Source organism: Metopolophium dirhodum, chromosome 3 (genome assembly GCF_019925205.1).
Source record: "Metopolophium dirhodum isolate CAU chromosome 3, ASM1992520v1, whole genome shotgun sequence".
Taxonomy (NCBI): domain Eukaryota; kingdom Metazoa; phylum Arthropoda; class Insecta; order Hemiptera; family Aphididae; genus Metopolophium; species Metopolophium dirhodum.
This window is the reverse complement of record NC_083562.1, coordinates 31,328,092-31,345,790: the sequence shown is the minus strand read 5'-3', so window position 1 is coordinate 31,345,790 and position 17,699 is coordinate 31,328,092. Positions and strand designations below refer to the sequence as shown.

The following is a 17,699-nucleotide window of genomic DNA, read 5'->3' as shown; positions in this document are numbered from 1 at the left end:
CGGTTTACTTTTTTTATGTACAACTTGCAAGTTTTAAGTTTATAACTACGAGTCCATCCACGACAAAATTGATACTATATTTATTTTAATTGGTAAGTACCTATTATTTAATTTTTATCGCTAAGGTTAACTTTTTCAATTTTATTTTTACTAAATGATTTAATTATATTATATATATTGTTTCATTAATTTACATAAGAAATCATGGGTAGAAAAAATACCAATCCTGTTGGCCGTTTATTTTTCACTTTCAATAATGAAACAAATGAGTCCAAATGTACTGTTGGAGGATGTATAAAACCTATTTTAAAAGGTCGCCATAGCAATAATCTAGAAACCCATATTCGTAGTTACCATCATAACGAATATATTAATTTACAAACAGTAAAAAATGATGATGGTCAAAATAAGCGTCAACATAATAGTGATACCGATTTATTTCCATCAAAAGTAAATATTTATCAATTTAATTATATAGTTATATTATTTAACTCTCCCTACGCATTTGTATTTATTATACATTTATAAGTAAAGTTCATCCAATATTTAACTATAAGAACAATGTACCTATACTTTGTTCTAACTACTTTAACCAATGAATTGTTCTGGACCCGGCTTTAGATCTTAAAAATAAGAAAACTACTTTTGAAAATACTTTTTTAAAATTGAAATCCTCAAAAGTTATTAATATTGTTGCTAATGAATTTTATGTTAATAATAAAAAAAAGTTATACCTATACAATATAATTTTTTTAGAAATGTGGTCCGTTGGATTCTATGATAAATGTTTCAAAGAAAAAATTATATGTAAATATTGATAAATTTAAAGTACTAGAAGCCTGTACCGAAATGGTAACAGTCAATGGACGTCCTCTAACTATATTTCACGATTCAGGATTCAAAAAAATTTTGGATCCCCTCACAGCAGCAATTGGTGAAGGTACCTAGTGTAAATGATTTTATCATCATATTTTATTCTATTTTTAATTTTAATTTTTACTTGGTTATATGTTTTTAATAATTTTATAGGGAGTTATTTTTTTATTGACTTTCATTTTAAATACATTGTGTATTACAATATAGTAATATACCCATTTATTGTATTAATATTCAATCAATGTGTAATATTATAATATTATAATAATATGTAAGTAATTTGTTATTTTTATTTTTTATTATAAATTAGGATTTACAATCAATTCACACAACATTAAGAAAAATATTTTTTTGGCCTCAAATACAATCATCAAAGAAATAACTAATGATGTCAACAATAAATTAATTAGTCTGAAAATTGATTGTGTTAAACGCCACAACCGTTCTATAATGGGAGTGAATATCCAGTATGTAAAAAATGGTAGAGTTTGTTTGGCAACTTTAGCGATGAAAGAAGTTCATGAACAACACACTGCCGATAATTTTAAAAAAATGGTAAATTAAATATTAATGCCTACTCATTTTGAGTTAAATTAAATTTTTTTTTATTAATTGTTTAGCTTCTTGAAGTGTTACAAAAGTATGATATGGTTAAACAACAAATTTATAGTATCACTTGTGATAATGCATCAAATATGGTGAAGTTAGCGAGAATAATGAATGATGAATGTGAAGAAATAAATGTGATAGTACCCAATTTAAATGAAAATGATTCTGATTCTGATATTGACTTGGAATATGAAAATGGAGAAGGAACATCTTTATCAATAGATGATATTGAGGGTGAACTTTTTAATGATGATTTCGAAAATGATGGTAAGTTGTAAAAAATCTCATAATTACATTAACTTTATTCAATTAAATTTATTGTAATTTGCAAGGCTGGGCATTAACGAGTTAAAAAGTTAAAGTTAAGTTAAAAAGTTAATTTTATTTTAACTTTTTAACTTAACTAGTTACTTTTGGCTTTTCATTAACTTAACTGTTAACTTACTAAATTTCTTCCTTAATTAACGTGAAATTAACGAGTTAATTTTTCATTTTAAGAAGTAAATTAAGTTAATTTATTGTGTTTTTAATTTTATAATATTTCACTATTTCAGTCTATTTCAGTCTATTTCGTTTTCATGTCAAAAAATATGTATCATAAATTGTTTAAAGTTAAAAATTTATATCATTCGAATCTAACTTATATGGAAATACTGTATGAAGTATTAACATTATATCCTATTATTTAGTTTTGGGTTGGGCAAAAATTAAATACGCTAGCGTTGTACAAATTAACAAATTAAACAAATTAACTTTTTTTTAACTTACTAAAAAGTTGACAAAAAGTGTGAATTAAATTTTAAATTAACTGAGTTAACCTATATTTAAATTAACATTTAACTTTTAACTTTTTGTTATTGGTGCATATTAACTTAACTTAACTGAGTTAAAAAAAATCATTAACTTGCCCAGCCTTGGTAATTTGTAAGTATATATTTTTTATATTATGATATTTGTATCATTTATATTTTATATTAGATACAAAAAATGATATACAGAAATTGAAAAGTTAATAACTTAGTTTAAGAAAGAATAATTATTAAAGTGTTATTTTAGTTTTATACTCGAGGTATACCACTAAACACTAACCAGTAACCACTAAGAATTAGCTTGTACGAATGTTACATATTATCATTATCCCGTTCATAACTGATCATAATTCATAAGAACATTTTCAAAAGCTGAAAATACCTCTAATATATTCTATAAAATTCCTATTAATTGATTCCAGTTTCAAACTTTCAAATTTTTTTTTAATTCATTAATGTAGGTAGTATGGTTTTAAATATTACAAAACGCAGTATATTTTATATATAATAAATAGGTACTTGAATAAAATTTTTTTTTTTTTTTAAATATAAAAATAGGTATAACTAATAATATACTTACGTAGGTTAGGTTAGGTTTTATAAAAATATTAAATTGCTGAATTTGTTCAAATAAAAATTAATGTCTACACCTCCCATGTGTAAGATTTTAAGATTAACCTTTATATATTATGAATAATATTAGTCTCTTAATTGCCTAGTAATTGAACAAAAGGACATTTTATAATAAATCACTAAATTAAGATTATTATTAGAACCAAATTGTATTATATTCATTTAAATTTAACTTAATATTTTTTTGTAATAGATAATACAAACAAGGAAGTGGAAGATTTTCAAAGATTTGTAATGAATGGTATAGAACCTAAATCAATAACATCGTGCATAAGATGTTCTGTGCATTCCTTACAATTATGTGTTCTGCATGGTTTAAAAAATGCACCTATAACCAGTTGTATAATTGAAGCTAGAAAGGTAATTTTAAAATAAAATATTCTTAATAGTTAATTTGTATCTTTAATTTTGATTGTATATTAAATATAAATATTTTCTATAGGTTGTAAAAAAGCTCAGAACCCCAAAATATGCTAGTTGGTTGAAAAGAAAACATTTAAAGTATGCTGTAATTGATATAGAGACTAGGTGGAATTTTCTATACAACATGATCTACAGACTGTTAGAGTTGAAAGAATTTTGTAAGCTGCACGATGGAACAAACCCAGATGTTAGACTAAGGGACTGTGAATGGGAGTCAATACAAAGTGTTGTAAGTTAAATAACTAATCATACTAAATAATAAATAATAAACCTATTGTACCTAATATACCGCCTTGTTTAAAAACAAAACAAAGTCCAAAAATCTAAAAAAAATACCAAAACTTAGAATTTAAAATTCTCTTATGGTGAATTATGCTTTAATTTTTTATCATTCTAAATGTAGGTTAATGCTCTTAATCCTGCAAAGACAGCTACACTTGCATTACAAAAGCAAGACCTAAATTTAGGTGATTTTTACGGTATATGGCTCAAAGCTATACATGGATTAACTGCAGATGGTTCAATTCTAGCTAAGACCATAAAAATAGCTATGGAGAAAGAACTTAAGGAAAAATATTTGGAAAATAGCAAATTCTTAGCGGGTATATAATATGTTTTTATTCAATCAGAATGTGTACCTAAATGCATTATAGTATTATGTCTACCTAAACATAAATTTATTAAATATTTTAAATCCATTAAATGTATTATTTATAAAATGTTACAGCTATTTATGTTGATCCCAGATATCAGTGCTTACTGACTCATGATCAACAAGATCTTGCAATTAATCGCCTTGTTGAAACTTGGGAGACTTTACAGTTATTAAAAGATAAGAATCCTGAATTGAATAGGTCCAACTCATCTTTAGATGCTGCAGGTAAACAAATATAATTACAAACACTAAGTAGTTGAGCAATTTGATAATATAATATAATAATTGTAAGAAATATTTTTAACTTTTAGTTCATAACGAGGTTGACACAAGTGGCCAACATTCAGAAGATTTTTTTGAAAATTTTCTGTCTTCACAATCATCTAATTTATCTCAATCGTCCACTTCTTCAAATCCTACACAAACTATAACAGCCATTTTAAATTATTTTAAAAACGTCCAGCGAATTCCTTACACTGATATTTTAATGAAATATTGGGAAAACCAAAAAGAAAGTCATGCTGAAATATATGAGTTAGCTTGTGTTCTCTTAGCAATTCCTGCCACTCAAGTATACTTATATACTCATAATTATTATTAGTATATTTGATGTGAATATTTTAAATTAAGTACACCAAATATTAAATTTTCAGGTCAGCGTGGAAAGAAGTTTTTCGGGACTGAAATTTATAGTTTCAGATTTGCGTGCATCTTTAGATGAAGAACTTTTGGAGGCTATAATGGTTATTAGATGTAATGAACAATTTAAAAAATGTAAATAAATAATTGTTAAATAATAATAATAATAATAAAGAATGTGAATATTAAATATTAATAATTTTCTTTATCATGATATTAATATTATTAAATATTGGCTTTGGTGTAAAACAATGTGGTAATATAAAATAGTACTTGTAATAATAATTGATTATTATAGGTAACAGGAACCATAATTTTTTTCTGTTGTAAATAGTTAAAATTGTGTTTTAATTTTTATAATTTTCAGTGTTCATAAATTTGTGTTTAACTATTCAAAAAAAAAATTTCAAGTGAAAATACTATATTATTGTGAATTTATAATCCTTTTTTACTATAGGTATATATTTATTTTGTTTTTAAAACAATCTAGTATTATTTCATTGTTATTCATAAAATATATCAGAAAAAAAGATATTCTAGTGATAAATGTAGGTACTATCTTTAAAGTTTAAACACTTTAAACTATTGAAATAATTTAGTTCTCGGTTCCTTAAAGCTTGTAATTTGTAGAATAAAATTACAAAATCACTCCTATTGAAATATTGCTCTTATTTTTATCAAAAATTAAAAAATCATATTAAGTATTTAACTATTTAAGTATAATAAAACTAATTATAATTATAACTTAAAGTCTGCTTTAAATCCGTTTTTAAAAATGCAGAAACCAGCATACAAAACCGAAATCAAAACCAAAATTTCCTAATATCGATTTAGAAATATTGAAACCGAAACCGAAATTTCCTAATACCGGTATTGAAAAATTGAAACCGAAATCGAAAAATTTAGAAACCGGTATCCAAAATCGAAACCGAAACCGAAATTTCGTAATACCGGTATTGAAAAATTGAAACCGAAATCGAAAAAATTAGAAACCGGTATCCAAAATCGAAACCGAAATCGAAATTTTTTCAATCGGTTTCAAGCCCTGCTTATTTTATTATTACACATTATGAAATTGCATATGGTCTCAATTGTCCGAAACCAAAAAAGAAGAAGAAGTGTATTTTTGTTTCCATCAGAATTATAATTAAGTCTCTATTAAAATAATAATGAGCATTGGTGTTTCTAGTTTTGTTATCTACCTATAGGTACCTATAAAAATGTCATTAGCTATTTTTATATTAGGTATAATGGAACTCATTATCAGAGTCATGTGTCATTGCGGTCTTAGTAGTTCGACGTTTTATGTTCGCTATTGTCAACACCTTTAGGTATTATAAAGTTTTAGTTTGAATTTTGTTAGAATAAAATATTAATCATGAATAATAGTGAAAGAGTACAGTTATTATTGATCTACGGAAAATGTAACAGAAACGCACGAGAAGCAACACGAATGTACGCTCAACAATATCCAGATCGGTATCACCCCAATCGTACTTACGTTCAAAAACTTGAAAAGTCATTGATTGAAACTGGTTAATTTAATAGAACAAATGCTGTTCAACAACAACCACGGGTAAATCAACATGTCAATGAAATTATTGAAAATCAAGTTTTAGCGTATGTACATCTTAACCCACGTTCGTCTGTTAGACACATCGGACATGAAGTTGGCATACCTAAAACTTTAGTTCATAAGATTTAAAAATAAAATAAACTACACCCTTACAAACCAGACTTAGTCCAACATTTACGCATAACAGACCCAGAAAAAAGATTAAATTTTATTTCTTGGTTTATGGTGACGTCTGAGGATGATCCATTATTAATTAATCGTATTTTGTGGACTGATGAAAGTAAATTTACTAATAATGGAATATTAAATAAGCAAAACAATCGTTATTGGTCGAATGAAAATCCTCACTGGGCTGTTACTACAAACTTCCAAACATGTTGGGGTACAAATGTATGGGTTGGTTTGATTGGTGGTAAGTTACTTGGGCCCCATTTCTATGACGGAACTTAAACGGGAAGAAGATACATAGATTTTTTGCATGATGACTTGCAATAACTCCTTGATGATTTACCATTAGATATACGTAAAAACATTTATTATCAGCAAAACGGAGCACCTGCTCATAATGCCCGAATTGTCCAAGAATTTTTGAGAGTAAGATTTGGCGAAAAATGTATTGCAACACATGGACCAGTGGAGTGGCCCCCAAGGTCACCAGATCTAACACCGTTAGATTTTTTTTGTGGGGATACTTGAAAAATGTTGTGTATGCTGATCCTTCAATCAACATCCAAGATTTAAAGAACAAAATTACACACGCATGTTACCTCCTAAACGAAAACCAAATACTGGCAGCAACTAATCGTGAGTGTTTACATCGATTTGAGGCATGCACTTTACACGACGGAGGGACTTTCAGTTTATTGAATAGTTTCTGTTTGTAATTTCTGTAAATTAAATTGTAAATAAAAATGTATAGTAATGTTAAAAGAAATAAAGTAGAAATTTTGTTTCTTGAAAATACATGCTTAAACTGTTATTTCATAATGCGTCATAATAAAATAAGATAATAATTCATAAATAGTAAATAGTTAGGTAATTAGTTTAATAATAATAATTTTGATTGTTTGTTTCACGGTGTTTAGAAGAAAAAAATAAGTACGTACAGTTAGAAAAAAAAATTACCTAAATTAAATTTTTACATTTTTAAATTCTACTTAGCTCTAGTTTAGTCAATTTTGGGTTTAGGACACAAGTTAATACATCAAAATGGCTTGAAAAAAATCGATGAACCTGAATGTGATATTAAAATTACATGTTGCCATTTAAAAAAATGTAAGTTTTATTGCGGATGCGCAAGATACATGAGTTAAAAGCATTGTAAGTCATGGAAATGTACGATCCATTAGTCTAGTTTAATGTCCCACAAACAGAATTGAAAAATATTTACATGGTAATGAGTGGTAAAGTGGCCCCTGATTTTTGGGACACACGTGCTCAAGTGCCAACATTATTACAAAGAGATAGTCAATACTTGCGTAATATAGTGGGACCTGACATAAGGTGTATACTATCTTTTTTTAAAATGTTTTTATCGTTGTTGTTCTACTATTCCATCTCTGTCTCGATATTAATGGCCAGTGGGTATTATAATATGGTACCTAAGTCGTATGCTATCTTTTTCTAGCAACTTTATCCCCTGGACGTCACTCTATCTGTTATCAGTCCATTTCTTTATAGGTCTATTATGTGACACATTGATTCCTCTCAGAACCGTTTTTCATATACTATATACAATATGGTATATCATTAGATTAACATACATTACAGTGATCACATTCGACACCTAAAGCAGTACGCCAGTACATCAGAGTTGTACCCACTTGCCCAACTTGTTCTTGTTATTTTTTCCGATTATTCGAAAAGTACATACTTAAAATTACAAACTATATCCATTTTGCTGCAAGAAAGTTCCCCAAAAGTTAGTCCATTAGTTGAAGATCAGAGAAACTGTTATGCTAGAGAGAGTGTCTTCGGACACAAAAAAAATCACATGTCGTGTAAATTTAGCTTAGGATCTAAAAATGTATATTGCACTTTTATATTGAAGCTTGAAATGAGAATAAAATAATCATTATTTTGAAATTACCTATGTAATAATAACTTCTTTGTATATAAGTATATAGATAGGGTGCATGTAAACTCCGCCAGTGACAAAAGTCAGGTAAAATTTAGTTCATGTAAACTCTGCCAGTGAAAAAGCCCAAGTAACCTACACTATACAGATTATAATTAAACAAAAAATCATAATTGTATAACTGGCCACATGCAGGTCACCAATTACCAACGATAATAAAATCATATTATAATGGTGAGTCATTTTTTTGTTCCGACTTCCAACGTTCTTGTACAGCATAATATAATAATATAATGTCTCAATGAATTCATGTCAAGGAAAAGAAAAAATATCGAGATGGGTCATGGATGCACAGGTCAAGACGCGATACTTAGGCGTAAAATAGCGGTTTGATAAAAAAAGAAGCAACAGCAGATTTTCGCTCGGTTATTTAATAAATATTTTCTATACAGTAAAATCGGGAAAATATATTAGCTATAAAAGAATCCTGTCAATAATATAGGTAGTATTGTTTATTTTAATATAGGCTAGTAGGCTACGAGTCATTTAATCGGAATGCATAATATAATATAATGTATTAGAATAAAAAAGTCACAAAGAATTAAATTATATTGATATACAATTGATGGATTTATAAATAAAATTATGAATACTATAAGGGTGAAGAATTTATTATCATTATGGTTACATTAACTTAGGTCAGGATGACCGTCCAAAAAATGTGTGCCATAATATAATATTATGATATATGTAGGCAACGATTAATAGCGGATTATGTATTGAAATTACGTCTTTTCTGATGGGGATGGACTAACTGTATCGTCTGTATCGCTTTTCTCTCTGTCCTCTTTGTCATCGTCGGTGTTCTCTCCGGACTCGTGGGACCCTTCGGTTTCTTCGGATTCGTAGGAATCGGGGTCCGAGAGCTCTCGGGAAATTTTCTCGTTGTCATTGTTAGACTGTTCAGAGTCCGGCACCTCGTTGGTCTGCTGAGAGTCCTGGACCTCGTTCGACTGTTCAGAACTTTGGACCTCGTTCGACTGTTTAGAATCCTCGTGCTCGTTCGAAGTATGCTGCCTTACAACGTCTTTTGAGTCTACAGGAGAACTGTTATTGTCGCTGTCCAACTCTTGCGTCAGCTGATCTTCTTTGTTGTCGTAGGTCCTGCGTAGTCGGTGCAATTTCTGTGACACCATGGGCTCATGCACCGCTTGTTTCTGTACCACTTCGTTCGTGATCAACATGGAATCGTAAGTTTTGAGATCCACGATATTCTGCCCGTAAATTACAAACGTCATAAATATAAAAGGTAGGTAGGCATTAACTAAAGTTAGAGTTGAAGTTAACTTAATTTTCTAATTAACTTGAGAAGTTATAACTATAGTTTAAATTGACTGTTGGAATAGTTTGGCTCTTTTCAGTTAATTTAAGAATAACCCTTATTGTAGTTAAGACTAAAAATGATTTTAAAATTTTTGTTTTTATGGATTTAACTATACAATTATTTAATTGTTCTAATAGATTCGTAAAACATGAAAACGCTATCAGGTCCATCGGTAGGTCGGGACAAAAAGTGCATACAAATGAACATAAATTGTTGGTAATCTGCATTGAGTTTCGACCGAAGTCCTCTCACAATGTGTCATTATAATTATTATTTATTCAACATGATTTCGGTTAAGTACGATGAAGACGAGATTTATTGATAAAGTCTGTCTCGTTAAAATTTCAGGTAGAAACGCCGGTGACGCCGTGCCGTAGCAGAGTCCTAAAACCGTCATATTCGAACAGCCGCTGTTCGTCGGGAAATCGTTCGATTGGAAATCTGCAAATTCTATGGTCTCGGGGAACTCGTGGAGAATTAATCCAAAATATTTTTGTAAATTTTCGACTGGTTTCAGTCATACGGCAGACCTTCAAATACGGTTTACGAAAACCCGGTCGGAAGTGTGGAAATAACGACTCGTGGTGGTTTCGTGGTACTGGGTGGCGATGCAATAACCATTGGCGATCGTTTAGAATTTAGTTAGCTTTCCAAAAAGTTCAAAGCCAGATTTTTACCAACATTTCCCGTTGAGATATTGTGAAAAACGATTGTACAACCGTAGCTCGGAGGACGACGCGAATCACACTGGTTTACTAGTTGGCACGGTGCACTGTATATATTTACACATTTTTTTTTTTTTTTTACATCACACATCATTAATCACATCATCAGTTCACGTTCAGTTCACATCCGAGCAAGACGTCCTCTGCAAACTACTCTACAGCCAGCCCTTTTCAACGCTTCAACAGGGCAACAGCGCCCACGGTTCACACCACGAACCTACAACCTCAAAACAGCCGTTTTCACTGCTTCAACAGGGCTCCAGCGCCCACGGTTCACACCACGAACCTTCAACTCAAAACAGCCGTTTACACAGCTCTTCAACAGGGCACCAGCGCCCAAGGTAAGCCGTCGCGAAAGCGACGGGTATCCACCTCCCACCGTTTATCTGTCGAGGGGCCGCGCCCTCTCATTGCCGCAGAATCCCATCCCTGACCAAACCAAACCCCCCTAAACCCACCCGTCACACCACCAGAAAATCGCTCTTTTCAGAGCTACAGTGTTAAACCCCGAGCTTGTTACGGTCTTGCTATGGGCAAAACAGCTAACAAGCGGAAGGGCCCCGCGCATACACCCGGGAGTTCCAAGAAGGGACGTCCACGTGCCTCACCATCCCCACCGTCCACCATCCTAAAAGGTCCACAGAGGGATTCCCCCCCTCTCCAACTCCGTCGACCGACTCATCAATATCAATGTCGTCAAACTGCTCCTCTTCCGACACCGAGTCAAACAAATCCGCCCAACACTCCGCCCCGACTACTAAACCTCCACCAGCCAAAACATCCGAACAACAAACCCCGACATCAGCCAAACCCAAGCAAATCAGGCCACCTCCCTTAATCTTAAACTCTGCGTCCTGGCGAAAAATCGCACCAACCATTTACAAACTTCCGAACTTCACTCCATCGGCAATTACAGCCAAAACCACATCCAATGGACAAATAACCGTCGAAACTACCGACCCCACCCACATGCGTCAAGTGCGCAGGAAATCACTTGGCATCTGAATGCCAAAAAACTCCCGAGCAAACCCCGACATGCTGCAATTGCGGCTGGCCTCATACGGCTAATTTCCGCGGATGCCCACATCTCTTGACGATAAAACCCAAAATCGCACCACCAACAACCAAACCTCAAACCCTGCCGCCGACAACTCAATCTTTTACACCACCCCCGCCCCCACCAACAACTACAATAAAACCCCAAACCCGCTCGTACGCTGCAGCCACCACCGGCCAAGCGCCCCCACCACCACCACCACCACCAAAACCGACCAGTCCCGAAGCCCCACAAATTAACCTGTCCCTCATTTTAAACCTCCTGACCAACCTCTTAACAGCCATAGTAAACAACCAGGACCCCAAAACCCTGATACAAACAGCAATACAATCATTCTTAACCATACTATCCCCCCAAAATGGATAACTTAAAAATTCTATTTTGGAACTCAAACGGCATTAACCACAAACTTGACGAACTGTGCTCTTTAGCACTAAAACTGAAAACCGACATAATCCTACTTAACGAAACCCACCTAAAACCCTCTGCCAGACTTCACATTCCTAACTTTTTTACGTACAGGAACGACCTGCCGCCCGTGCGGGGCTCGCCCGCCCACGGAGGCACGGCCGTTCTCGTCAACCGACGTATCGTTCACCAACCAGTTACCCTAAACACAACCATCCAAACCTCTTCCATCCTCGTACAACTCAACGGCCACGAACTACTTATTTCAGCCGTATACAAACCACCCGGAACCCTACTAACGACAAACGACCTCGACCTTTTGACAAAGAGTGCCGAATGGCAAATTTCGGCAGGCGACTTCAACGCCAAACATCCGCTGTGGTATAGCCACACGACTAACGCTGCCGGCCGTGTCCTCTTTGACCACGCACAACAATCGGACTACTCTGTAACTGCTCCCTCTTCTCCCACACATTTCCCGACATGCACACGATACAGACCTGACATACTCGACATCGCCCTCGTACGACTACCCTATCAAACCCAAATCACTAACCTCAACGAACTATCTTCCGACCACAACCCCATTCTTCTAGATACACTCTGCACTCCGATCTCTTCTTCTCCACCGGTTACGAATCGGTTTATTAACTGGAAAAAATACACGACAACTCTCGCGAACTTACCGAACTCAACCACTCAACCGACCAACGACCGTGAGTCTATCGACCTGGCAATCGAAAACCTCACAAAACATATCCAACAAGCGGTTGAATCCAGCGTATACGTACCGACACGCAAACACCCGTCCACTGTAGTACCAGACTACATTAAACTGGAAATACAAGACAAAAACCGTATACGCCGCGAATGGCAAATAAACCGCGATCCGACAATTAAACGACAACTAAACGCCAAAATATCTCTCATACGTACCTTACTCGCAACGCACAACACTGACCAATGGGACATCTTTCTTAACTCACTAGACCACCAAGACGGTTCAATATACAAACTCAACAAATGTCTCTTACACAAACGTCCAGCATCTCACCCACTAACCGGCCCCGACGGCCTAGTTTTTCCGGCCAACGAACGAGCAGAGCTGATAGCCGACTCGCTCGAACGTCAATTTCAAACAAACCCCGGCCCCGACTTACCAGACGTAACCGCTCACTCCCAGTACCTACAAGGCCTTGACATCACCCGATCTAACCTCTTTACCACTCCCGGCCAGATACAAGACATAATTCGCAACCTTCGCAAAAAGAAAGCCCCAGGTGACGACCTCATCACCAACACGGCTCTTAAATTCCTACCAAACAACATTATACTGTCCCTTACTCGGATCATCAACAGCGCCTTCAGAATCTGCTACTTTCCCCTTGCCTGGAAAAAAGCAGTCATCATCTCCATTCCCAAACCTGGCAAAGACCATAAACAACCCGAAAACTATAGACCAATCGCCCTCCTCTCCTCCCTGTCCAAAATTTACGAACGACTCATCCTCACCCACCTACAAGACAAACTCAAAAACAAAATCCGTCCCGAACAGTTCGCCTTCAGACCCGAACACTCGACCACACTACAACTGACCAAACTCACCCACCAACTGAGCGAAAACTTTAACAACGACTTAAACACTGCTTCCGTCTTCCTCGACGTGGAGAAAGCCTTCGACCGCGTCTGGCACGAAGGCCTACTCTACAAACTCTCCAAACTCAACATCTCGTTAGAAATCGTAAAAATCATCCAATCCTTTCTCACCGACCGTACTTTTACCACTAAAATCGAACACTCCTTCTCTACTACCAGACACGTACTCGCAGGAGTCCCTCAGGGCTCCTGTCTCTCACCGACGCTATACTTGACGTACATTAACGACATTCCAACGACTCCTAAAGCCAACCTCTCACTCTTCGCTGACGACACGATGTTCTTTACTAGTAATAAAAACCATACGTGCAACCATACAACTACAACACCAACTCAACCTCGCGCCCAACTGGTTCCACAGGTGGCGAATCAAAATAAACCCGACCAAAACAGTAAGCGTCCTCTTCGGGCGTTCTAATACAACCCACATTCCACCTCTAACCATCGATAACCAACCCGTTAACTGGTCAAAACAGGCCAAATACTTAAGCGTCACGATTGGACGTAAACTTACATTCAACCAACACATTCAAGACGTAACCAAAAAAGCTACCCGCGTCCGTGGTATGCTATACCCCTTACTTAACCGTACTAGTCCCGTTCCGCTGAAAACAAAACTTAACATACTTAAACTCTACGTGACCCCTATACTTATATATGCTGGCTCTTCCTGGGCACCCTTTATCGGCCCCTCCCATTGGAGACGTATTGAATCCGTCCAAAACATCGGCATACGCACGATAACCGGTATGCCCACTATCGTTAGAAACTCGGCCCTTTTAAAATCAGCCAACTTCAAATCTATCCAAAATTCCATTTGCTCTCAATCAAAAACAATGTTCTACAAAAACTCTTTTTCCGAATACGATCATATCCGCCTCTTAGGTAAAACCCACTCCCCTCCAACCACCAAACGTTTACTCAAACCATACCCATTAAATTGGACTGACTAACATAACTGAACCTACCAATCAACCCCAAAATCCATCCACTAGTAGAGGCACAAGCCTGGAATAGTAAACGGCATAGCCACCCCTCCCAAAGCAAAGCAAAGTTTTTTTTTTTAACACACTTGGTATCATCATCATTCACATCAGTCCTACACAGTTATCATTATCAGTATCCAGCCAACAGTTATCCTGTTAAGACGCCCTCTGCCAACTATACTCTGCAGCCAGCCGTTCTCACCGCTTCAACAGGGCAACAGCGCCCACGGTTCACACCACGAACCTATAACCTCAAAACAGCCGTTCTCACTGCTTCAACAGGGCACCAGCGCCCACAAGTAAGCCGCCGCGAAAGCGACGTGCCTCTCCGCAACCAGCTGTCGTGGGCCGCGCCCTCACATAGCCACAGCATCCCCGTCCCCTCCCTAGAAAAAGGTTGACCACAACCTTGACTATGGGCAAACAAAAACGTAAAACGGGTAACTCCACTTACAACCCACCTCTGAAAGTTGCACGGCAACGCACATTTTCTCCCCCTCAAATAAAACCAAATACTTCCGACTCTGAAACCTTAGACTCTCTCTCTGACTGTAGCCTTTCTACAAACCACTCACTGTCCTCTGCGTCCTCTGAGACATCTACTAAATCAACTTCCGTGCCTAAACCAAACCAAACAAATAGCTCCGCACAAAATCAGACCACCTCCGTACAAAACCAAACCTCCTCCACACTAAATCAAATAACCTCCACAGTAAATCAAACCACCTCCGCATCTAAACAATCTACTTCCGCACCAAACACACCAAAAACTCCGACTAAACCTACATCCGCCAGACCACCACCAATCATGCTAAGCTCCGGCTCCTGGCGGAAGATCGCTCCCGTGATCTACGCCCTCCCAAACCTTGCCCCTACCTCTCTAACCGCCAAATCGTCCTCCAACGGCCAAGTCACCGTCCAAACTTCTGATGCGATCCAAAAAACTCTACTGCATCATGGTATCGAATTCCACACCTTTTCACTCCCCAAAGAACGATCCATCAAGGTAGTTCTGAAGGGAATACCTAATGACATAACTTCTGACGAACTCAAGGATGAACTTGAGTCCCTGGGTTATTCCGTAAAATTCATCCGCCGTTTCGGCACCCCGGAAAAACCGATGCCAATTTGTGTGGTACACATCGCATCAAATCCCAATTCCAAAGACATTTTCCTGTTAAACAATCTTTTCTATATACAAATTTCCATCGAACCCCTTAAATCCACTGGCCCTGCCCAATGCTTTTCGTGCCAACGCTTCGGCCACGGTTCACGCAACTGCGGTCACCCACCTAGATGCGTGAAATGTGCAGGTAACCACTTGGCTAGCGACTGCCAAAAAACCCGCGAACAAGCCCCAACATGCTGCAACTGCGGCGGATCACATACCGCAAATTTCCGAGGTTGCCCCCACTTACTGGCTCAAAACCAACCAAAACCACAAACTCAGGCCCAAACCATCCCAAAACCAAACAAAACCCTTCCTATTCAAAAAACACCACCTCCCCCACCTGCACCTAGGCCCACCCTGTCCTACGCTACTTTAACTGCCGGAGCAGCTCCCCCCTCCCCCACTCCTAAGCACCACAAATCAACCTGTCCCTGATTCTAAACCTCCTGACCAACCTACTGACTGCCCTGGCAACCAACCAGGACCCCAAAACACTGATAGAAACGACCATAAAAGCATTCCTGACAATTATCACGCCTCCCAATGAATAACTTAAAAATCCTGTTTTGGAACTCCAACGGTATTACACACAAACTTAATGAACTAACAGCTCTCGCGCTCCAACTAAAAACCGACATAATCTTACTCAACGAAACTCGTCTATCTCCCTCCACCAACCTTCACATTCCAAATTACTTCACGTACAGGAACGACCTACTGACTACCCGGGGCTCGCCCCCTGACGGCGGCACGGCCGTCCTTATTCACCGTCGCATCGTCCACCAACCTATGACTCTTAACACAACCATTCAAACCTCTTCAGTCCTTATCAAACTTAACAACCATGAAATACTTGTATCAGCGGTATACAAACCACCTGGCGCCACTATCTCGACACTTGACTTAGACTTACTTACTCAAAGCGCGGAATGGCAAATATCGGCAGGCGATTTCAACGCCAAACACCCACTGTGGTACAGCCACTCAACAAACGCAGCCGGCCGTGTTCTCTTTGATCACGTTCAACAATCGTTGCACCCGACCACCGCCGTGATGGTCACGTCGGCCATCAAGGAGCTCAAGGAGAAGAAAGGTTCGTCGTTACCGGCCATCAAGAAATACTTGGCCGCCAACTACAAAGTCGACCCCCGCCAAGCTGGCGCCTTTCATCAGGAAGTTTTTGAAAGCCGCCGTCGCCAACGGTACCGTCGTCCAGACCAAGGGAACCGGCGCTTCGGGACACTTCAAGTTGCCCGTCGCCGAGGTCAAGCCGAAAAAGGCCGTTGTAGCCAAAAAGAAGAAATCCATCGTCAAAAAAGTCAAAGCCGCCGGAACACCGAAGAAGAAGAAGCTCGTAGCCGCCAAGAAACCCGCGGCGGGTGAACCAGCAGCCAAAAAAGCGAAAAAGACCGCTGCGGCGAAGCCCAAGGCGACTACACCAAAGAAGGCCCCAGCCAAAGCGAAAAAGCCGGCCGCCGTCAAACCCAAATCGAAGAAGACTCCGATCAAGAAAACCGCAGCTCCCAAAAAGAAGTAGTGCGGTAGTGTAAAATACTATCCTCCTTCCTTAAAACGGTCCTTTTCAGGACCACCAAATTTTATGACTCGCACTTCTCTCACCAACTATTATATTTTTTCATACATTTTTGTAAGCTCTACGATTGTATGACGCGTGATTTAGAAAAACATATTTTATAAAGTGTGTTCGCGTTTGGTCGTTTCAGACTATGGACGGGTGAGACGCACCCAGTTGCGGTTTGGATTATATTGCAATTAATTAAAATAAAAACATCGGTTACAATTGTTAAGGAATTCCCAAATTCAATGTTATTTATAGCAGACTAATAATAACATTTAATTACGTCGAGATACTATTGCCCGTATCGGTATTTCTATAGGTTTTTCATTGATCAGTTATTTTTAGAATGTTTTTACCAAATTCCTTGTGACCCGCACACTGGCTATTAACGACATGAATATTATTTATTATCAAATTATAATGTTATATTTATATC

The 17,699-nt window shown here is 36.7% G+C and overlaps 3 protein-coding genes across 3 annotated transcripts; 2 read left to right on the top strand and 1 right to left on the bottom strand.

Annotated features, from left to right (window-relative positions):
- Nucleotides 1-204: 204 nt before the first annotated feature.
- On the top strand, nucleotides 205-1,682 carry LOC132940639 (uncharacterized; the record flags this gene model as incomplete). Its single annotated transcript, XM_061008354.1, has 4 exons — nucleotides 205-450; nucleotides 757-940; nucleotides 1,187-1,431; nucleotides 1,497-1,682. Coding segments are annotated over exons 1-4 (861 nt in total), but the record flags the coding sequence as incomplete, so codon positions are not given.
- A 3-nt stretch (nucleotides 1,683-1,685) lies between these two features.
- Nucleotides 1,686-6,916, top strand: LOC132940637 (uncharacterized). Its single transcript, XM_061008353.1, has 9 exons — nucleotides 1,686-1,752; nucleotides 3,121-3,287; nucleotides 3,370-3,579; nucleotides 3,754-3,952; nucleotides 4,078-4,230; nucleotides 4,317-4,576; nucleotides 4,659-4,779; nucleotides 6,381-6,632; nucleotides 6,738-6,916. Exons 2-9 carry the CDS (start codon nucleotides 3,162-3,164, stop codon nucleotides 6,914-6,916), a joined length of 1,500 nt encoding a protein of 499 aa, XP_060864336.1. The 5' UTR covers nucleotides 1,686-1,752; nucleotides 3,121-3,161.
- Nucleotides 6,917-8,677: 1,761 nt separating this feature from the next.
- On the bottom strand, nucleotides 8,678-9,595 carry LOC132940636 (transcription initiation factor TFIID subunit 11-like). Its single transcript, XM_061008352.1, has one exon. The coding sequence runs from the start codon at nucleotides 9,593-9,595 to the stop codon at nucleotides 9,083-9,085; it is 513 nt and encodes a 170-aa protein (XP_060864335.1). The 3' UTR covers nucleotides 8,678-9,082.
- Nucleotides 9,596-17,699: the final 8,104 nt, after the last annotated feature.

What these genes read in the sequence shown, in the direction of transcription:
- LOC132940637 (XM_061008353.1), top strand. Translation starts at nt 3,162, where the DNA reads ATGAATGGTATAGAACCTAAATCAATAACATCGTGCATAAGATGTTCT. An exon ending in GGGAGTCAATACAAAGTGTT is followed by an intron (nt 3,580 to 3,753) that starts GTAAGTTAAATA and finishes TTCTAAATGTAG; the next exon opens with GTTAATGCTCTTAATCCTGC. An exon ending in ATGGGTTGGTTTGATTGGTG is followed by an intron (nt 6,633 to 6,737) that starts GTAAGTTACTTG and finishes ATTTACCATTAG; the next exon opens with ATATACGTAAAAACATTTAT.
- LOC132940636 (XM_061008352.1), bottom strand. Translation starts at nt 9,595, where the DNA reads ATGACGTTTGTAATTTACGGGCAGAATATCGTGGATCTCAAAACTTAC.